The sequence below is a fragment of the Magallana gigas genome, chromosome 2 (genome assembly GCF_963853765.1).
Source record: "Magallana gigas chromosome 2, xbMagGiga1.1, whole genome shotgun sequence".
Lineage (NCBI taxonomy): Eukaryota > Metazoa > Mollusca > Bivalvia > Ostreida > Ostreidae > Magallana > Magallana gigas.
In genome coordinates, this window is record NC_088854.1 from 29,498,238 (window position 1) to 29,521,619 (window position 23,382).

The 23,382-nt window shown below is 31.2% G+C and overlaps 3 protein-coding genes across 6 annotated transcripts; all 3 read left to right on the forward strand.

The window, feature by feature from the left end:
- Positions 1 to 2,473: 2,473 nt before the first annotated feature.
- Positions 2,474 to 11,068, forward strand: LOC105340074 (medium-chain acyl-CoA ligase ACSF2, mitochondrial). 4 transcript variants are annotated; one of them, XM_011445918.4, is made up of 19 exons: positions 2,474 to 2,627; positions 2,742 to 2,908; positions 3,194 to 3,371; positions 4,386 to 4,520; positions 4,622 to 4,660; positions 5,160 to 5,251; positions 5,378 to 5,425; positions 5,632 to 5,734; positions 5,888 to 5,995; positions 6,109 to 6,275; positions 6,711 to 6,802; positions 7,053 to 7,123; positions 7,436 to 7,543; positions 7,617 to 7,762; positions 8,587 to 8,734; positions 9,005 to 9,057; positions 9,556 to 9,613; positions 10,001 to 10,075; positions 10,866 to 11,068. In XM_011445918.4, exons 2-19 carry the CDS (start codon positions 2,901 to 2,903, stop codon positions 10,926 to 10,928), a joined length of 1,692 nt encoding a protein of 563 aa, XP_011444220.3. In that variant the 5' UTR covers positions 2,474 to 2,627; positions 2,742 to 2,900; the 3' UTR covers positions 10,929 to 11,068. The 4 variants fall into 4 exon arrangements, with proteins under 4 accessions (XP_011444220.3, XP_011444227.3, XP_065932108.1 ...); XM_011445925.4 differs by having other exon boundaries at positions 2,475 to 2,627; positions 2,730 to 2,908; XM_066076034.1 differs by having other exon boundaries at positions 2,480 to 2,908.
- Positions 11,069 to 13,535: 2,467 nt separating this feature from the next.
- Positions 13,536 to 16,252, forward strand: LOC136272915 (uncharacterized). Its single transcript, XM_066076037.1, has 3 exons — positions 13,536 to 13,886; positions 14,039 to 14,228; positions 15,019 to 16,252. Exon 3 carries the CDS (start codon positions 15,019 to 15,021, stop codon positions 16,192 to 16,194), a length of 1,176 nt encoding a protein of 391 aa, XP_065932109.1. The 5' UTR covers positions 13,536 to 13,886; positions 14,039 to 14,228; the 3' UTR covers positions 16,195 to 16,252.
- A 32-nt stretch (positions 16,253 to 16,284) lies between these two features.
- On the forward strand, positions 16,285 to 21,215 carry LOC105340099 (uncharacterized). The gene is made up of 10 exons (XM_066076038.1): positions 16,285 to 16,320; positions 16,940 to 16,995; positions 17,581 to 17,628; positions 18,158 to 18,282; positions 19,280 to 19,475; positions 19,784 to 19,984; positions 20,155 to 20,257; positions 20,456 to 20,566; positions 20,789 to 20,833; positions 20,981 to 21,215. The coding sequence occupies exons 1-10, from the start codon at positions 16,300 to 16,302 to the stop codon at positions 20,993 to 20,995; spliced, it is 921 nt and encodes a 306-aa protein (XP_065932110.1). The 5' UTR covers positions 16,285 to 16,299; the 3' UTR covers positions 20,996 to 21,215.
- The last annotated feature ends 2,167 nt before the right edge of the window (positions 21,216 to 23,382 follow it).

The window sequence follows — 23,382 nt, forward strand, 5'->3', positions numbered from 1 at the left end:
TCTGTAAAATCAATTTTAATATTTTTTTTTTATTATATAGTTTTTAGGTAATTTTTAAAACACACGTCACTTTTAAGTTAAAAAAAATTGCATGCAATATTATGTATTTTGAAAATGGTTGGTTAAAACAAAATTGTGAAGATCTTGTGAAGTAATATTTTAAATGTTAATCCTTATTTCAACCTTAAATATCATTTTCAACGCTGTCATAAAAAAGTAGGAAGGGAAAGTTTTTATGAAATATATTTTTCGATATGTAGATACAATTTAAAAAATTGACTAAAATAATTGGAAAACGGATAGTCCCTGATTTATACTGAACTATAAAACAAAATAGAGAAATGCTATCTTGAATGTTTTATCAAATTATCGTTGACCTATCAACCATTTCCGTTTGTTTTCAGAAATATCCACAGTAAATATAAAACAAATAAGGAGTGCAGAGAGTTTTGGGTCACAAGCACAGATGGCAATAAAAACAAATTTGAATTTCAAACTAAGAATACCTTTATGAGAAATTGGAAGATAAAAATTAATGTTTCGAACTATTTGAGTGTTTCTTAAGCTCTTTTAGTAAACCTTTATGAAAGCATTCAAAAACTTAATAAACTTAAAACAACTCGAGAATTTTTTTTCAAAGCTTTACTGAATTTGTATTAATCATCCATTTACTTGTCTATTTGAATGATTAATTTCTGCATAATTGTTTCTTTCAATAATCAATCTCAAGATATAATTGTCCCTCTCATCAATCTATCTCTGTATAAATTGAAAATTGTCTGTTTTCACTAAAGCATATTGTATTGCACAAAAGAGGCTGCCACAGGTTATCACTGCAGATGAAATAACATAACATAACAATTGCCATTACCTTCATACATGGCAAGAACTTCATCTGTTCTTGTTTATTTAAAAACACTGTATGTGTACATATTGTAATAAAAAATATTTATACGTGTACGTAGTGGGTCAGAAACAATCATTTGATATTTGCTTAACATAAACGAATTATATAACGAGTAACATGAAATAACCTTGTTTGGTCAGATAAGCTGAGGACAGCGTCAACATTTGATAACGATAAGATTATGAAGAGAACAACTTCGATGCAATCCTTAGCCGGACCAAAATTTACAGTTGCTAGTTTAGTGTCAGGCATATAGATGTACTTCTAAGTCTTCTATCAATTAACAAATAAACAATTCATCAAATGAATATCTCTTTTTATATTTGTTTACAAGCATATGTTTGAACATAATTAAAACGATATACAATGAAAGAATAAATAAAATGATACTTTTTGTAGGATGAGCATATATCCGCGCCGCCGCTAACACCATCTCTTATATATTCAAATTGAAGTGTTTTGAATATTTGGAAAAAGATAAATCATGATTTCTTTTAAAAAATTTAAATGTCTTCTTTTTTTTAAATCAAAAAATTGCATAGTAGATCAAAACTACGTAAAAATATTTTATAAGCTAAGATAAATACAAAGCTTTAATAATGGCAACATACTTAATTTAAAAAATGTTAACATCATAGTTCGGTTGTCCCTTTTTATTGATGTTTTAAAGTATTCGCAGGGGGGGGGGGGGGCATTGAACAAGGGAAAAACATGCTGTATATGCGATCATCTAGTTTTTGTAAATTTCATCTAAACTTACTTTTATCAGTTAAGATATACCAGGCGTCAGTTTGAATTGTGCCAACATAACATCCAAATCAAACGTAACGCCAAACTTGACCTATATAACAATTGAATAAGGTATCAGCGATTTCAAAATACAACTTGTCAATGTTTTTAATATCCAAGACAGATAGTGTTGTTTTTATCGAGATTACCGACTTTTAATTTACTGAATAACCATTTCTAGTATGTTATATTAATATGATATTTGAATATCATAGAAACAGTCTTACATGAATGTAATACAAAATTCCTGTTCAAGGTAGTTTTCTCATTTGATTTGTGTTTATTTTGCTGTTGTTTTTTGTTGTTGTTGTTTTTTTTTTTTGTCCCTTTGCAAGCCCCGTGTTCAATTCGTTCAGACACAATAACTGATTAAATTAAATTCTTTTTCTCAATAACACATTTATTTATTAAATTATTTATGGGTTTTTAATTCATCAAATTTTAAATTAGCCCACCGACAACAAGTGCAAATATTTCTCTACATTTATTAGACGTCAGTGTTACTATTTAAAGTTGTGACCAATCTAAGGTATCTCACTTGTTGTAATGTACTGGTTTTATATATATATATATATATATATATATATATATATATATATATATATATATATATATATATATATATATATATACACACACACATATATATATATATATATATATATATATATATATATATATATATATATATATATATATATATATATATATATATATATATATATATATACATATATATATATACATACATGAGGTGTACAAATACACAAACCTTTGTCACACTAGAGCGATAAAGCTTGACCTAAATAGCAATTTACGAATCTGCCATTTAAAATATAAAACTTTCAAAGCTTTGAACTTTGAATATTAATGCTAGCTGGTTGATTTTACCCCAACAGAGCAGTCAATTTTGGGAACTTAACCAAAAGAAGTATGTATTTTTTATATACCGATAATTTTACCGAATATCATTCACAGATATTGCAATGTAAATGTAAATGTATTATTCAGTGTCTATGTACAATTTATCAAGGTGCCTTTTTAGATAACTGAGGGTCATTTGCTGCATGGGGGAGATGGTATAAAAGCACTTTATAAAGAGAAAAGTTGCTTGTACGATGTCACTATGAATCTATTATCTGGTGATTTACCATAGGGCGGACCTATTTGCTTATTACATAGAGAAGACTACAATACACCGACCATGAGACGGTGAGTACGACATATGCTAAATACAACGGAGAGCATTTCCATGAACCCAATTGCTTTTTTTGTATGAAATATATTGAAAGTTTGTTTGTTTTAAAGTAAAAATTTCATATTTTGATATTTAGAATGAAAGTAATTAGTAATTGAAAATGAATTTTTGCTAACATAAGGACGAGAGTGACTATCACTTCTCGTCTATTTTCATTAATAATGCATGCGATATACCTCTTACAACATAATCTAACATAATCTTCTCAATATGAATGCAGTTTCTTTCTCTTTTGAAAGGGACTGTAAACCAGCCAAAGGCCTATCTAAGAGCTACTGCCAAGGCGCGTGTGCGATACCTCTAAGCGCTCAAACAATCGGCAATGTTCTTTTCTCCAAAGAAATCGATCCGGATATGACTCTCTTTACGTCACCTGAGTATAACCAGAGGATGACAATCAAAGAACTTCGAGGAAAAGTATACGTCATATCAACACCCTTTACTTTTCATGAAACTAATGTATAATTTTTTAACAATATCTTTTATTTCTTACACTGCAATGAATGTGTGTTCTTTTTTTATCGTAAAAAATACCCCTGGTATCCTATCATGTCGTTCGAGTGCCCTAGCTATCACATCGTAGGCTTTACATTGTACCGTTTTTGCATATTACCATCGTTTTTACTCGCGTTTTATCGTAATGATTTTCGTGAATTGCACTAAATGTTTTCATAATAGATAAGTTTTTGAGGGGTTTTTTCTATAGACTTACTGTGTTTGCACGGACATAATATCAAAATTAAAATTAAACAAGGTATTATAATTTTTTACTGTTTGATTTGTTTTAGCTTTTATCTCATATATCTCAGACACGTAGGTAGAAGCATCCCTTAGATATAATACTACACACGTCTCTCAATAACGATGAAATTTGGATTAAAGATTTGGTATCAGATTTTAACCTTAAACTGTGAAATGCATTTGGTTGGTCATATGAACCCGCATCAGTGTAATTTGTTTTCATTTTTTATTTTCTCGCAACAATCGTTACCGTAATTTATTTTGAGTGAGAGCCACCATAGAAGCATTTTACTGTTGCATAATATTTACATTTTTTTTACTGCGTTTGTCTGTGATAACATTACGAATCAATTTTAAAACATACAGCCCAATAATTTCATAAAAGGTGAGTGACACAAAATGAGCGTGTGTGATAGCATAACAAAAAAACGGACTGGCTACGCCGCGTAGTAATACATTGCATGTGCTTCATTTTTTAAAATGGGGGCTTTGAAATGTTGTTTTAAAGTGTAGAATTCAAAAAATATGAATATACGTTATAAGCAACCATTCTTTGAATATCATAAGGTGATAATTTCGGTCGGGGCGTGGTCAATAAAGCCCGAATGTGTCTATATTTACATGTATGTATTTACCTTTATCGTTGACGAGCTTTTTGTATCTTATTACATCACACTTTTTTTCAAACAGGCAGTACTGTTCTCAAAATGGCTTCTGCAGAATGACATCAAAAAAGGTGATGTCGTCATGGTGACTGGTGTTGCAAATCTATACTATTTACCCGTACTACTAGGTGCTGTCTCTGTTGGCTGCATTTGTCAAACAGTAGGTGCAAGGTGTTTTTATAAGCGAAATTACATTTACAAATAAATAACATCTAAAATTATTGTTAAATATCATAATCTATATAAAACATTACATTTCAGGTAACAACGTCACATTTCAGACAAAATCTAATTCAACAGGTATATACATTATCTTATTCATTTTTGAATTAATCTGTTTGATAGCTAAGTTATCTAAGGGTATAGTTTGTTTGTAAATTCATAAATAATATGTAATTGTTTAGCTGACATACTTCTGCTCCTTGTGTGCAAGTTATTTTTCTATCAGTTATATCAACATGCAAGATAAAAACGTTGGCATGCAAGATAGTAAAGTCAACGTGCAAGATAATGATGTTGACATGCATGTTACATGTTGACAAAATGTCTTGCATGTTGACATAATTTATCTTGCATGTAGGGGTAAGAAATATGTCACCATATGATTTTTATATTGTCATTCATTACTAATTTCCAAAGTGTACAATTATGAAAATAGCAAAACAATACGTCAAACAAATCAGGAAACCACACACAACTTTACAACTTTATAAATTTTTCAAAATTTGTCAAAGCAGGGATTGTTTAATATGTATATAGATGTATATTAATTCATCAATTCATTGGTCTGTCATTTTAGATTAATCCTTCGGTAATAGTTATGGGACATCAAATAGAAAAAGAGGCATATGCATATGCTGAAAAACTGAAAAACAATCAGGTTTCAGACAAGTAAAATGATTATTTAATAAGACAAGATAATTCAAAAGAAATAAATATTTAATATAAACATTAAAACAAAACCGATTTTCTGTTTGCTGCTGACTTTTTTCTTACACTTAATAATTCTCTTTACAGGCCTTCCAACCTTAAACTGATCGATATTTGGGGGAACTATAATGAAGGGTAATTTGTTGTTTAAATCTGTTTTGGTCATTTGTTTACTTGGTTAGATACTGCTTTCGGCTCTTATTAGAAATAGACAATGCCAATGGAATGTATTTTGTCAGAAAAAAAAGTTTGTACAAAGTTTACAAAATGCGTTGCTTTAATTAACAAAATAAATAACAATTTTCATTAGGTTTACATATTATATTATATTTCATGATTAGTCAGGAATATCTTTCGGATGACAGTTCAATCACTGATGATCAATATGACAGTGCAGTACGATTGGTTTCTCCTGAAGATCCAGCAATAATCCTTCGCACAACGGTAAGAAAGGATCGATTTAGTTCACCAGAAAATGAATCATTTTTTTTCTCCACTAATACGGTCGTTGTTTGTAACAGATTAATGCAATGCTACAGGTGGTGAAATTGTTGCCTTATTCTTTAAATGATTGGAATGTCTCTTTTTGTTTTTTAGGGATCTACAGGTTCCAGTAAAGCTGTTTTGCTAAGTCATAAAACACTTGTAAATCTTGGAACATTATGTGTAGACCGTTCGATGGCTTGCGACGAAGAACACCAAAAAGTATTCTAAATGTTGTGTCATATTTTTGAGAAGCATGTCATAATACATAAAGCGTCTTAAGTTTTCTGAGTAAACAATTAAAATATAGGTAATCAACACAATTTTTGTTCAAGGACATTGTTGCTGTCCCTAACCCTGTGACAGATGACGTGCAAGCACCGTTAATCACCGTGCAAATTTTAGTTAATTGGAAATCCAAATGTTGCGTCTTTTGTCCTACCTGGCTTGATTATGGGTGTGAAGATATCGAAAGATTTGCCCTATTTCTTCAAGACGAAAAGTAAGTTATGCATAAGATTTGTTATTAATTGTTCCAAAACTGTTGTACATGTATGCCTAAAGAAGGGCAACTGTAACTGGTTAAGTTTTTACACATTATCAGTTAGGACTGCTTCCCTTTTGCTTGACTACAAATATACAACCTCGCGTATTGTAATAAAATGTTTGCTCTCTTTACTCAATCAATGCTATTAAAAAGCTCAGGTACACCTGTAAACACAAAAGTTTCACAACTAACACAATAATAGTAGAACATGTCTACATGTATCAAACTGTAAAAAACAAACAAGCAAGGTTATATACTTTGTAGATTTATTCTGTCCAGTTTTAGTGTATTTTGTACTCACATACAAATCATTTTTCAATTGAAAACCTTTAAGGGTTAACTGAATATGTTAATTTAACATCCGTTTCCTTATTTTTTTTTCCATTACAGAATAACTTCTTACCGGGGTTATACTTACGAGATAGTTAAATTAGTCAACTCAGAGTTCATAAATTTGTACGACATCTCAAAGTTGACGTTGGGTAATTATGATTCAGATGTAATGCTTAATAGCTTTATTAAAGTAACAGAAATTTAATGCCTGGTATTTTTTATATAAATTCAATTTATCAAAACTAATGAGCGCCAAATATAATGCTTCATTCAAGTAAAGGTTCAACTCCAGTAAATGTTTTAATATGTAAATAATATGTAATTGATTGGCGGGAAAAATAATTGTAATTGAAATTCAAAAACAATAATAACGAATACCCATAATCTCTCTCTTTTTAGTAAACATGGTGGCACAAGCAGTATCGAAATCTATGCGTGAAAAAATATTTCAATATTTCCCTAAATCTATGGTAAGCACGTGCTACATGATAGATTCATATTACCATACATGTCTGTTTTCTCACTGAATACCCGTTCTGTTTGTTACGAAAAAGTTGTTTAAAAAATCAGTTTTATTCTGATGTTGTTGATTGCATCACTAATAATTGAAAATATTTCGTAGTCATTTATAAGCAGTGTTTCTATATTTCTAAAACTGAGTTTGGTAAAATGGCAGACTTCACATAATAATAATATGGTTCTGTATTTTAGTGCCCTTTCGATGTGCATTATATAAGTCTTATGAAATAACAGTATAAAGAATCTGTAATGTTATTTTACAGGTGATTTATGGGGCAAGCGAATGTTTAGTGGGAACTGCAACTTCCTCTTCTCTATCTTCCCAAGAACAACTCATGAATAGCATTGGTTACCCCTTCCCTCATACTGAGGTGAAAATGTCAAAATCCTCGGATCGTTTATTAAAGTTATTCATAATATTTAACATCTTGTATGAAATTTCAGATCAAAATAGTCGGAGATGGAGGAGAACTTCTTCCCATTAGGACTCCTGGTGAAATTTGCATAAAAGGGTTTGGAGTCTTTTCGGGATATTTATACAATGAATCGGAAACCTGCCCCGTGGATAATAATGGATGGCTACATACGGGGTACAAAATCTCTCTTTCTCTCTCTCTCTCTCTCTCTCTCTCTCTCTCTCTCTCTCTCTCTCTCTCTCTCTTACACACAAAGATGTTAAGTCTGAAGAAATGCATATGAAGTACTAGAAATAAACCTTAAACAGCAGAGATGAATTTAAAATCAAAGTACTGAAGTACTGAAAGCCGGGCTCTTTTGGTGTGTCTTTATGCATATTGTGTAGTAAAGACTGAAAATATCTCTCTCTCTCTCTCTCTCTCTCTCTCTCTCTCTCTCTCTCTCACATGCTTTTAATGTCGGCAAAGCATCAGAGAGCGACCAAATTTTGTAAGCGGCTATAAACAAAAATATGTCTGTCTAGTAGAAGTTAAAAAGTTTAACAGTTGCTACCTGAATTTTGCAACAAGCATTATATATTCAATCCCCATTTCTTCATCGCGCAGCAAAGTAGTTCATGGAAATTCATGCGCATTGAATGTGTCCAAAATGCATAGTAATGTTTTAAAACACGTTATTAATAAGAAAACTAAAAAAGATAGACAATTCATTCGAAATTTAAAAAAAAGAAACAAAATGCCAACACTTTTGCCAAAACGTGGCTCTTTGTGTAACTATTTGGTATAGCGGAAGCTTTACCTTGACGCTGTTTGGTTTTTTTGTTTACTTGTGCTATTTATAGTAACATTGGCGATTTGCCTGCCTATAGCCAGGACTCTGCTTTCAGCAGAGCCCGGCTAAAAATGGGAAAACGAAAACACGATAGACCTATATTGACATGCATCCATCAAATTTCCGTACTTATTTTGAAAATATCCTTGATCCATTTTGTTTTCAGTGATATTGGCGAAATGGATGATACAGGTCACATCGTTTTCATTGGTCGTAAAGGAGATCACATGACGTTTAAACATGGCGGCGATAAAATCTACCCAAAACATATCACCGATGTTGCTTCGTCTCATCCAAATATTTTTGAATCAGCAGTAAGTTTAACTAATCAGAATGTTAAATTCACACTTAACCAGTCTATTTCATTCAAAATATTTTACCCTCAATAATCTCGCAGTATACATGCAAAAGTATTTTTATAAACATTTGATATTTTTCATAAAAATGTATGATTTGGAATACTATAATAGTAGTTGTTGTTTTTTTTTTTGTTATTAAAATCTAAGTTCTGCCCTTTTTTAAATTATTGTGTTCACGTCTGAAGATCAAGACCTAACGTCTATTCAATTTTTGAAAATTCCTAGGTTGTCGGATTGCAAAGCGACGAAAATGGAGACGACATATTTCTCTTTTGTGTGTACGTAATTTGTTAGAAATTAGATATAGTTGAATCCAAACTAATATACTATAGTTTTCAATATTTGTAAAGACATCATAGTTTCATTGGACTAGAATTATATTTCAAGGACAAAACTTCTTTGACGAAATAATGATATGTTAAATGTTGAGTTAAGTTGTTCCCCCACATATTCACAGTTTGTTTGTGTCAGTTTGTTCATTTACTTTTCTAATGGTGTCCCTCTACGTTCAGTGCATTGTATTTATAATCTAAATTTCTTTAATAACACTGTATGTTACTGTGTTAAATTTTCATAATTGATGTATGTAGTTTGCAAGTACATTTGAAGATCGTATACAATATTTAAATCATCTGATTAAAAATATTAATTTAAATAGCAAAATAATTCTTCTTATCAATCCCCTTGTTTGCCAATCTTTGACAATAAACAATTTTAATTTTTTTTATATCGCTTACTTTACATATACATACATAATATTTGCTTCCCTTTTGCAGCTTGAAAGATGAATCCAAAGATTCTCCAAACAGTCTAAAGAACTTTATGGTGCAAAATGTGAGATTGTTGTAGATAAATTACAAGTAGTACTTCAATAAATGTAAAATCGTTCTTTTGTTGGAAACCCATGACAAGATTCACATAATACACTTACCGACTTCATGAATACATTAGATCCATTTGCACAGAAATCTAATGCACTGAAGGGTTGGTGGGGGCGTTATAGCTGAACGTGAGAGACACAAATTTTAATGCAGAATAAATTGAGGGTAAATTAATCCCCCATCTCCATTAGTTTTTATTTATTTCTTATGCCAATAGAAATCTAAAATATTTTGATAGTTAACGTTGAAAGCATATAAAGTGTTACGTTTATAAGTTTACAAGGATTTGTAAGACGGGATCACACAGGGTGGCGCTCACGTACTACAATATTGCTTTTAGGCTCCACATGAAATCGTGATACCTGACTACATTGTCCCTTTAAAATGTCTTCCACGTATAGGAGCACGTAACAAGGTGAGAAATTTGAGTGTAATATAAAATTGAGTATAATTATATTAGATAATATATGGAAATGGTCAAGGATATAGTATACGTTTAATGGGAATGAATACATACTGGTAAATTTAGGAATGTGCTATTGTTCACAAAAACTCATTTCTAGTAAAAAGTATATTAATGTTAATTATTTTGCAAAAATTCCAGGGGTTGAAAATATTTTTGAACTAAATTCACATTCTAAATTTTTTAAGCAAGGATGTTTTATTTTAAAATTTTCGACTGAAATTGTTTCTTTTCCAAGAAATATTCATAACTGTGTGGTTTTTAATCTGCTACATTGTCAACAAGAATGACATATGAAAAAATAATTCACATTTAAAGGCTGCAGAGTACCAAACACTTGGGCTTTTTGGGATGATTCATTACTTGTTATCTTTCTTTGAAAGTGTGTGTAATTCCAGAATTGGGAAATATAAATGTTAATGATAAAGTTTCACAGCTGTTACATACACCTTAATTTTATTGATAGCATGGATTGAACTATTTGTATACTTTTTTCTAATCGTGTGAGGCCTGGGATTACGGGATTTACAACAAATTCCAACGAAAAAAGATTAGACCTAGGACAAAGTTTCCCTAATGTGTATAGAATCTAAAGTGATTTTCACATCATATCGAATTTATTATCTTTATGCGAATAAAAAATAATTTAAAATCAATCATTACCTTCAACATACGAAAACATTTTTTCATATAAAAAGAAAATATTTTAAATATTATTCCCTATCTACATTTTTGCTTTTAGGTGGATAGTCGAGCTTTGGTAGCCATAGCAACGGAAGTGCGTCAGGCAGCCCAAGCTTCCTAATGAAGTGGATCATCTTGAGGCCACGCGAACACGTCTAAAACTCTGTCCATTTTTGCAAACTTAATTATAGTGTTTGTTGACAATATTAATTCTTATATGTACTACATGACTGTTCATGAATAAATCAATCGTACTTTTAATGAGATTTGAAGACTATTTAACTTCTAGTACTACAGTAATTATTGAAAAAAGGCGTTCCCCCTGAAATTGTAACAAATTTTTGAAAAGTATTGTTTTACTACATGATTATTGCATGTTTATTAGATTCAAAAGCATCATTTTTTATATCAAAGCTTTCTGTACCTGGTATTTTGTTGTCTGGCATTTTTATGATGTCGTTTGATTTACGTTCAATTGAGAAAGGATAAAGATTTATGTCATTCACCTCCTCAATGGAGTATGTTCCTACATTTATTTATTATCTCTTAACTTGACGCTTTTTATATATCTAAGTTGTTCGGAACAACTCGATTCATTTAAGAGTGGTACGATATATGTTAATTGATAATGTTTATTATATATTTATGGCCCTAAACATGTTTTCAAAGGGCGAAGAAAGTATACCATTGTTGAAAATAACAATAATGTAAGTAGAAAAGATAAAGTTCAAGCTCATACAGTTAAGCGTATCTTAGCACGTATGTAAAATAGTGACACATTGTTACAGTGCTTTCATAAAGGATACAAGCGCGGATCAAGTCATTTTTCCGCAAGAATGGGGAGGCTTAATATACCTGTACATGTACAGATTCGCTCAATTTACGAAGACTTTTTTCGTAACATATAAATATTCATTCACTGAAAGGATCGAGAGCCTGGTTTTCAATCACATTGTATATTTTTAAAAACTTTACTTTAAGACAAGGAAACTCGAAGGAAATGAACTTACAATAAAACGTTGGATACGCGTGCTTTTTGGGGGGATAAACTATGCATAATCATTTAATGGGAATGTCTCCAGTTATCTCACGTATGACATTGTTGATTTTGTTGATTCTCACGTACACGACTACAAAGGTACAGTCTTCAACGATATCAAAGAAAACATTCCGATGAAATAGAGAATAGGTGCATATACCACCCCGACGAACAGTGAGTCCATAACTCCCTGGCATACATTAACCCCGTAAATTCTAGCTTACCTATTATCTAAAATTGCTTTGCATATACGACCAAAGACTACTAAAATCAAATAATATGAAGTATAATAAATTCTGGTCAAGGACGTAATCGTTTGAAAACGGATATTCCAGGTAATAAACACACCCCTCTCTTTTCATGGGATTAGCTAATCAACGTAAAGGCAGTAGAAGGAAGAAACTTTGCCACTCCGCCCTTGTTTACATGTTCTTTTTAAGTTTCCTTAAATGACTCCAAAACACGGATGTGACGGGAGAAAATGTTGATAAGATTAAAGTAGAAATATTGATATGAATTCTATATATAATTGTATGTAAAACACCTATTTGTAAACAAAACAAAGAATTGAATTATATTGTTCTAAAACCCCCTAAATTATGGTGTGTTTTCTTTTATACAAAAAATATTTCTATTCTGACGCATTTACTTAAAATTTCTTAGTTATGTATTTTTTTTAATAAAAAAAAGTAGTTTTTCAAACATGTGTAATAATTTTATTTTGTATTCTGTAAAAAAAAAAAACCCCAAAACCCCAGAAACATATTTTAGATAAATAGAATTAAATATAGTTACATACATTTTTTATAAAATAGTTTTAATGAAACATGTCGAAAACAAATCAGAGGAAATAATTTAATGTTAAACGTACTTGAGAACTTTTTATATACGCATTAAATTTTATTTATTTGTACAAGCATTATTTTTTTTAGAACAATAATTAATTTTCTAAAAAAAATTAAATCATAAAGATATCTAAATATGCTATAAGAAAGGTAAATAGATGCGTTATCATTTCGCAATTATTTTGTTTTGCTTTGTTTGTGTCTGGGTTTTTTTTTAGTTTTTTGGGGTTTTTTTTTTTCTTGGTTATTTTTGTTTGTTTTTTGTTGTGTTTTTTTTTTTTGGGGGGGGGGGTTTAAATGTCCATGTTATCGAATTATTGAAGATGTTATCGGATTATTGATAAATTTTTGCGGTGACACGATCAACTGCAACGGCGATAACGATATCCTTTTTTTAATTCAAATTTACCTGCGATCTAGTGAGCTCACCTCAGATATAAAATTATCTTTCTATTTTCAAAAGAGGTATTAGATATATTTCTAGAATCTTCGGGTTTGCATATAGTGTTAAAAAAAAAGTCAGTATTCTATTCACAAATTTTTGGTTTTAAGTACACTTGTTGTGCAGAAAAAGATAAAAGTGTTATGGAGGTCGAAGATTACGCATGTCAACCTGTATTCAATTTACAATGTACGTTCAGGTAATTTACATGTAGTGCAGAAACGGTACAAGTAGATGGAAAAGAATGGAATAACTGTAGCTGTATACCTTTTTACAAAAAGGTTGGTCTTACATGTAGGCCATGCATGCGCGGATCTAGAGGGAAAGGAGGTCGGGAAGGGGGGGCATGGGCATGGGTCGGACACCCCCTGGAAAATTAAAATTTCTTAAATCTACATAGTACAATGTATATATATAATTACCGAAAATATGCCTCGGATCCCCTCCCTGGAAAAATGATATAAAAAAGTTGAGGTAGACAGAGCTTAAGGAGTGGAAGGCTATATAGCTCAAAATTCATTATACAAAAAGAGTTTGGGTATTTCATGTACATGTGTAGTGCAGAAAAAAGGAGGTAGGGTTGGGCACTGGAATGTCATACACAAGGCATGGTAGTGATATCTCGTCCTGAAGGGTACTTGATAAGTCGACGTGAGATCGGGGGACCTCTTAGATTTCTGCATGGTGACAATATGATTCATTTAAAGATTTTGTATGTTATCGAAGCCCTTTTGTCACACCCAGATCAGGATGGTATTAAATACCAACTTTATCAATATCTTATGCAATTCTTTTTTCCCCTTTAAGGGAACACTTTTTATTTTCGAGAAAATTACGAACTTGGTAGCCTTAAAGGGCATTTCATGTAAAGAATATTGAAATATATCTGCATCTTTTTTGTCCAGTTTAGGGGTGATTTATTGATTTCAATTTGATGACGATTGGGCTCTACAGCGCCGCGTGAGGGGGGAAACGCCCATTGAGGACCCAATAAATCTGTCGGGAGGAAAGGCTATCGGTGAGCGCGTGTGTTAGAATAAACGCGCTGTGAGGAGAGGAAGTATCTGAGCCAATCTGAGCAAATTCAACGCAAAGGTAAATACATATTTTAAGCTTATTCTTTATACGTTTTATAGTTTAATTTTGTAAGATATAGATTTATTTTTTTATCTAAATAATGTCTGGGGGAAAAGGGGGGGGGGTAAGGGGGTTATCACACATTATACATTAAGACAATTCCAGCATTAGTACTGATGTAGAAACACAGTTCATTTAAAAACATTGTATTTCCACTTGCCTTGTTTCAGTAAAAAAAAAATTATCGAAAATCGAAAAAGATTGTTTATGATTAAGACACATACGTACATGTACTTTTTTCAAAAAATGCGTCGCTTTTAGTTTCAGTTAAGGGTGTGGTTGACAATATCCCATATTAAGTACGAAATTTTGCATTGAAAAGCTAGCTATAGGTTAATGTATAATTTTATAGTTCTAGTGCGAGGTTTATAATCCATTTATTGGATTAGACTGTTTATTTACCCACGCTCGCAGTATAAATGAATAACACTAAGTCTGGGTAATCGGGAGTGCAAGTTACGATAGAGAGATAAGGCTTTTTCGTGTGCATAGGTTATCTATGTGTAGGACCCCACCTTTTGGGCAGCAGTTTGTGAATATTAAAACAGTTATCTTTATCTCTATTTTCTGCATAATCAAAGATTGTGAAAGCGATACAAAAGAAATAATGTCAGGGTAACAATTTATGAAAAAATTATTACTGTTATCTTTTTAGTTATTCTATGTATAAATATGTACATGTATGTAATTATACACGCGGTACAAAAGAATTAAAAAAATAATTTTTGGTTACCTCTTAATTACACAGATGCAGTCCATATACATTTCTGTTCTCTTAATTGTTTGGAGCGTAAAGTGTCATGCAGCATCATCCGTTTCACCAACAACTCCATCACCACCACCTGCATCATCAATAACTGAATCGACAATACCCGAATCCCCACCAACTGTATCATTAACAATTGAATCAACAACTACTAAATCTTCATCAACAACTCTATCATTTACAACTGAATCTTCAACAACTCTTACACCAACAGCTGTATCATCAACAACTGAATCGCCAACACCAGAATCATCAACAACTGATTCATCAACAACTGAATCGCCATCAACAACTTTATCATCAGCAATTGATTCATCAACAACTGAATCGCCATCAACAACTGTATCATCAGCAACTGATTCATCAACAACTAAACCGCCATCAACAACTGATTCATCAACAACTGAATCGCAATTAACAACTGTATCATCAAAAACTGAATCATCGATTTCAACTAAATCACCAATAACAACTTTATCATCAACGACTGAATCAATTCCAACTGAAACAACAACTCTATCATTTGCAACTGAACCCCCAACAACTGAATCCTCAACATCTGAATCACCACCAACTGTATCATTAACAGTTGAATCAACAATAACTAAATCTCCATCAACAACTCTAACAAACGAATCCCCAACAACTCCATCACCAACAACTGAGTTATTAACAACTGAACCAACAACAACTGAATTATCAGCAACTGAATCACAACCAACTGCAACAACAGAAGTCACAGCAATTGATGTGACAACTGCGTTTGAACCCTCAACTAGTGAATCATCATCTTCTTCAATCCAATCAACTAAACCAGCGACAATTTCAACAGAAGCCGCTTCTGCTGGGTCAACAGATACATCAACTACAACTGACAGTAACGCATCCGGTTCAGTAACGAGTGCAACGCCACATTCAAGTGCCCCAGATTCAGAACCATCTCAGACAACTACTGAATCAGGCACAACATCAGATATAACAATAACTGATGGAAGTCAACTAGCTAATGATAGTATCACATTACCTTCAAACTCCTCGTCAACCTCACAAACACCATCAACAGTAACAACAACGCCAAGGCTCTCCACAACAACTATTGATATAAAAAAAGAATATGTTATTAATACAGGTATGTACAATTTACAAGTCTATCAATGAACTTTGGTTTCAGAGTTATTTTATTTTTCTATTTTTTATCTCCATTTAGACAGAGCCATTTTGACTGTTTTGATGAATTTCACATTCTTCAGTAAATGTGTTTCAATGGACGAGGCTGAAAAATTGGTAATTATAAAATTATGTTCCTTTTTTATCAGTTTAACTTTCCTGTTTCCGTCTTTGAAGCAAGAGATGTCGTTTTGTATAATCTTACCATATTTTCCTTCAGTTACTTATTCGCATCATTTGCTTATCAGCCGGTTTTGAAAATAAGCCACCCATTTCTTGCACTGAAAATTACTCGAAAATAAGCCTGTTTTGAAAATAAGCCAGCCATGACAATGCCAATTCGGAAAGATTTTAGACTACCGTAAAGTCTCATGTGTAACACGCACCTGTGTATATTATGCCGGGGGAAAATCCCGTTGTTATTATGCATTATATTCATCCCAAAAAGGCGAATTCTTTTAAAGGTCATCGATATGCATGCGAACATTGATAATAAATCCAATTATTTGATTATCTAAAATAAACAATGTGAAGAAATACCTGTGTAATTTTTGTCGTTTATCGTCATCATAAAGTCGTACAAATGATTGGTTTATGTTTAAGGTTTTAGGGTGTGTGTGTATATATATATATATATATATATATATATATATATATATATATATATATATATATATATATATATATTCATTGCTTCAGTAGTCTTGATTCTATAAGCATTTTTGTTATATTTCAGGTTACCGTTGCCCTGCGGAAACATGGCATTTTTGTTACAAATGTAATCCAAATAAGGTAAGGATATGTTATCTTTATTTTCTGATACAGACTGGCTAATCATAAATAAATTCAATATCATTTTAACCAATATAGGTGTCAACTGTTTGTAAATTTGGTGCATACGATTGGTCATCGAAAGATAAGTCATATTTATAATCTTTTAAGATTAAGATGCTTGATGACGGAATAGAAAGTCCATATGAAAAAAATTATATAGCTATAGTTTTGATTTTTTCACAAAAGCACAGCGTGGTTGCAGTTATCATGCTTCATTGACTAAAACTCTTTGTTTAATCTTAACAATAAATGCACAATATGTACATCCAAAACATCGTAAAAAACAGTCGATATTGTTTCATGCAAATTGGTAAGTAAAGTATCATATTTCTTTGGGTTTTTTCGCGTGTCACAAAATTTGAATTAAGGAGAAAATGTGTAGCATTTTTAATATGCGTCATTCATTGTGTACCATTTAAAAAGATTAGATCGATCATCGCGAAAATTATCGGATATACGGTACACATTTGCTCAACAATAGACAAAAGTAATTCAATGAAGTTTAAATACAAATCAAAATTAAGAATTTATATGAATTTAAAGGTGTGATTCAAATGGGACGAGAACAGTGAGAAGTACTGAAAAAATTAGGTATGTACTTTTTGTCTTCACATCATTTCACCTTTTAGACTAGATGGTACAAAATAAAACATACCAAACTCAAATTAGCTGTTTTTAACGCAAAGCCTCTGATCGATAAGAAAATTCTATTTTATTTTAGTTTGTCTATTTAAAGAAGGGTATTAGTAAACCCATATAGATGTTAAAATTGCCACTATTGTTTACTGTTGAGAATTTTAAAGATACGTGCAAGCTAGAAATAATATATATTTATTGAAGCATGATATAAATAAGTTAATGTAATTATGTTATTACTGTCGGTTGTTGGTTGTTGTGATGGTAGTTTAATTTTTTCCTGATATAATGTAATGTCATTGTTTATGCATGTCATAGGTCCTTCTGTAAACTATTTTCTCTGTACAATACCATCATTTAAAAATAACTGCATACTGATAATGCGCAAAGCTTTAAATAATTTAAAAACGAATGAATGAACTCATCAAGAAAAATACATCCGACATATCGATTTTATTGATATTATCGTTAAAAATGATTACAGATCAATTATTGCCAAGACAAATGTAAGGGCCAGGGATTTCGTAGGAAATTCATCTGACGCCATGCAAGCAATTGAAGAGACCATCAGTGGTGCTTCTAACGTAACAGTTGAATTGCAACGAGATGGTAAGTTCAACTATTGTTTGAATATCTCATAGTTTTATTCAAAACATTTGAATCAGAAATGTTCTTTGCATCTTAAAGTTTATTGTTATTTTTTTCTAATTTTGAAGTAATACCGGTATATTTCAGATTTTGCATTTGTACATGTATTAAGGAGGATCTCCACTTGAGTGTGGTCATCTTTGATAGTTTTAATTAGTTACATTGACTCACAAAATACTGTATGTACATGTAATTATAATTATTTAAGAATCACAGAATTATGGTAAAGACATTGTGTTGATAACATTGCATTTTTTAAAGAGCAATGTGTTTAAAAGGTTTTGACTACGCTTCAAAATTTGTATAATTATGTACATGCATTAGCGTTTTGTGCTCATGTCCGTTTTTACTTTCAAAATACGTTTCAAAATGAAATGCACCCGCGAAAACGATATGCCAACAGCTTTAGCAATATCATGAATCATATCTGCCATCATTTTCAATTGTTTTCCTGGCTTTAAAGACATTTGCCTTGCCTGCTACAGTCATAAATGGGCAATATTTTGCTGCATCTTTAACGAACACTGTGTCAGACAGTAATTTCGTTGTCCATCTATACGAAGTGTCTGTTAATTAAGATTCCATATCACACCAATATAACAACCCAATTCAGTACTAATCTTCCAAATAGCTGAATTTCGTGAGAACTTTTACAAAAGCTCTATTTTCTTATACTCTCAACCCATTTTCCAACTAATTTTACAACATTAGTTAACTACTGGCTCTATTGAAGTTTAAACTATAAGTGTATGACTATGTGAAGCTGAAGGCTCGTCTTTATACTGTTTGAAAGGCATTGCATAGGGCTATTCAAGAAAAACTTCCACGAAATCGCGCAAAGCGTTATGGCGTTGTGTTACATGTACATTGCACATTACATATCGAAAATCCCTTGTTATTCTGTACTGTACATTTTTGAACAAGTAAATTAATGTATGGATATTTTCATTTAATTTAGATATGAGGGACTTATCAATGTGTGATACTGATATCTGTGTACGAGAAAGTTTAAAATACAAAGGATTTGAATGCGATTCCACCAACGATCCCTTGAGTAATTGCACTTTCAAATCTGTGTGCTATGGTCATGATTGTGGAAACTACGGACATTGTCAAATAAAAGCAAATGGTTTGAGCTACGCAAAGTTTTGCAGGTAGATTATTGTTAATTTTATCCATTCGAAATCAAAGATTGTATTTATTGATCCTTCTTTTTCATAAATCAAAAATAAAAGCTGCATGATAATGTCCAATATAAATATTATTTTTTATAAAAAAAAAAATGGGAGTGATTTTGGGACTAAATGAATATATTTTTATATAATGAGCATTAATTTGTAATTTTTTAATTGGAACAAATTATATTTACAATGTTTTTCACTGTTTTAATTAATACCTGTATTCACACAGCATTTCAACATACTTCAAATACATATTCCTGAAGAAAAGATTTATTTTCTAGTTGCCAAGAAGAAGATATGTACAAGTACACCGAGTCTGCAGATAAATGTGTTAAGGGGGATCTGTCGTACAAGGCCTGGATGATCATCGCCGCCGGAGCGGGGGGACTCATCATCCTCATCCTCCTCTTCGCAGTCGTCATACAGTGTGCGAGGAGGAAAAGGAAGTCCTCAAATCCGGAGAAGTACGTCTATGATGCGGGGTAAGTTACAAGTCTGAGAAAGGAGAGAAATAGCGCATTCTATCCAACAAATTCTTTCTATGCTTAATATGAATTGAAGAAATTTATTTTGAAAGTGTGTTCGTTGAATTTGATAATCAATTTTAATTATGATGTCATCTGATTTATTCTTGCAATTCTGTTTGTTGTAGGTACAGTGACCGTGAGACGTTGGTTCATGAGAGAAGTTATGACCACATTGATCAATATCACAGGAAACCTTCCTTTAAAGTAGAAGATCGGAGGATTCAAACGGTGAATAATTAACAAGAATTTGTATCGCACTAAAATGGGGTTTTTTTTTCAAAATTTCGAAGTACCCATCAGTTAAAGAAAACTTAGTTAAAAGTCAAGATTCAAGGGAAAATGGATCATAAAATTTCAAAATTTGTATTTTTAATGATTACGGTTGTCCATTCTGATTTTTTAAATAAAATTATGTTTTTATTGTAGAGCTTACAAACATTTGACAACCAAGGGTACGACCATTGGGACCCTGATGAGAGCAAAGAGACCTATCAGTCAATGGATAGACACTTCCAGAGTCCTAACTTTCAAACTCAGGTACAACACATTCATATTTATCGATGTAATCATATATTGCATTCCTCTTTTTAGAAACTATATACAGCAAAGCCTCATTATTTGGTACACAAATTGTCCACATTTATATAGCATTTCGATCAATGAATCACTACTATTAAAATATTTTAAACAAGTCATTTAAGAATGAATTGATCAAAAGTGATAGTAACGTTCTTTTGACATTATTTTAACTATTTTCAGATCACAAGACCTAAGCTAACGACAAGTAGATACGGTGAAGATAAGGTATTAATAGTACTAAATTTAATTTTTTTTTTCACATACTAGTATACAGTATACAGATAAACAGATTGGATTTGATATTCTGTCAATAAAAGTAGATAAGACAAGGGAAATGAATGGTTGCATTGAAATGTTTGTTTTGTTTTGTAGCTGACCCCGTTTTGATTTAGAGGGAACTGGAGACCTTCCTACAAATGTTGCTCCGTCCACGCCTATGCATCTTAGATATAGGGCATCGCAAGGAAGAAGGCAAACATTGCTCGTGCAGAAAAAAGGCTTTTTAAATGACCATTCCTTTTGCAATCAACTTCATGGCTTACAGTGAGGTTTATATTGGATTTTAATACTTTTTCGAACTTTTGAATAAAGATATAGAGTAATTTTGCCGACTTTATAAAAGAGGAATCATTTTGTAGACAACAATCTTTTGATCTTCCAATTATGTATGAAATTAATGAAGGATTGTTTTTACAAGTGTTGAGTGCGACAGTATGTATGTTAGATGTATCGGTTCTTACATATCAATGAACAATGTATAATCAAATTATTTGACGTGCTTGAAGAGAATCATAATCAAAACTCATTTTCTTCTTTTGTACTTATTATGTTTATCAATACAGTGTACATAGAAAATTAAATTTGACTGTTATATTTTATGTCATGTGTTTTTTTGTTACTATATGTGTTTTTTATATCTAATATTGTGAGCAATTTTGATCAAAAGGAATTAAACTCCATGTATCTCAATGATGTACTATATACTACGTTCAAATAAAAAACACGCATTATTTAAACAAATATGGTTGCATTGTTTTTAATATTTAAATCCAATTGAAAGTTTTCTTTAAGATATTCTTTTATTCCAAATAAATATTATTGAGTGATGTCGATCCTAGTTTCAATTAAACGTTTGTGTTTAGTGTTTAATTGTTTAAACTTTAATCACAAATTTGACCCGATATCCAAATAATCGACAAACACGTACACAAGTCACATATTTTGTAGCTGAAACATAGTTTATATTGCATAAACTATGTTTGGACTTGCTATTTAATATGCTTTTTAACGTATCTTTTCATTCAATCATATTTCAATCGCAATTATACAAATGATATGGCATTCATTGAAATGAATAATAATCTTAGCTTAATGCCATATCGAATAATCATAAAGTGCTCATTCAATGTTGGTAAGATAAACGCTTCCTTTTGATATCTTGGGTTGAAAAAAATCGATTCTTTTAAAGGGTGGAACATATTGTCTGATTCATTTAAAAAATAGTTTCGTATCTATTGACACAAATATCTTTTCCTGTTCGTGCATCAAAAAAAATGTAAGAACAGACAATCCAAACGACTTCTTATTTCCTCTTAAAATTTCTAGACTACCGGGCTACTAACAAACCTTCCGGTATTTCTTTATTTCCCCTACAGCTCGTTGCAGCTATACGCACTGCATAGCTGATACAAACTTTAAAAATACCCCCTCCCCCCTTATAGAAAAAAATGTATTTTTAAAAAATGATATATGATCATGATTTAGAAATGAATTCTAGTACATCTGAACTTACATTTTTTACATGATTTTCTTAAAATATCTTAATAAGGTTATTCTAAAAATATTAGTATTCGTCCCTTTTATTCCCAGAAATAGAATGTAAATGAAGATACATCCAAATGCAAAGTATTATGTAATTTACGTCGTCATTTTTAAGCTGAATAGATAAACTGTTTAGCTCCTGATACTAAAAATTTTGTAAAATTAGGAATTCAAACAAATATGTGACACCAAGAAAACTGTTCATTCAAAAAAGTAATCATTATTGTTTGTTAACCCTATCTACTGTCTGTTTTACCTTTATGGTGATATTGTACAAATGTAAATCATATACTTCATGAACTAAACAACACAACAGCGAGGGATAATTCTGTCTGAGAAGAAGAACTTACCTGTTCCGCAGGTAAAACACCAACAGTTATCTCTCTTTCAAAGAATTATTTGATGTTGTTAATTGACATGAGCTATATTTGAATTTTGTATTTTGCGATGTTGTTCGGGTTTTTTTTAAATTTTTTAAATTGTAACAATTTTTTTTTTTTTAAATCTATTTTAATAATAATTTTATACATTTTCATGATTCTGGAAAGATGTGCATAAATAAAATACCTTTTATTAACAAGATTAAATGCAATTAATTGTCCAAGAAAATTTTCAGCAACACTCCTTTTAAATTGTTATTTTATTTCTTGGGGTTTTTGTTTTCCTCTTTTGATTGCACAATTTGCAGAATAAAAACCATTCCAGGACAAAAAACAGTATCCAAATCATATTTCTATATGATCCTCTTTTATTGTCGTATTTTTCCCAAAGCAGTGCACCGAAAAAAAAATATCTTGTAATTTTCAGCGCCTTGACAAACATTCAAATGTGCATACCTGAATTTTAGTACTTGCACTTTCATCATCAAAAACTGTTGTACAAACACTAAATCCATAAAAATTGTAAAACAAGATGATATTAAAGATTTTTATGACATCATCCTTTAAAATTCG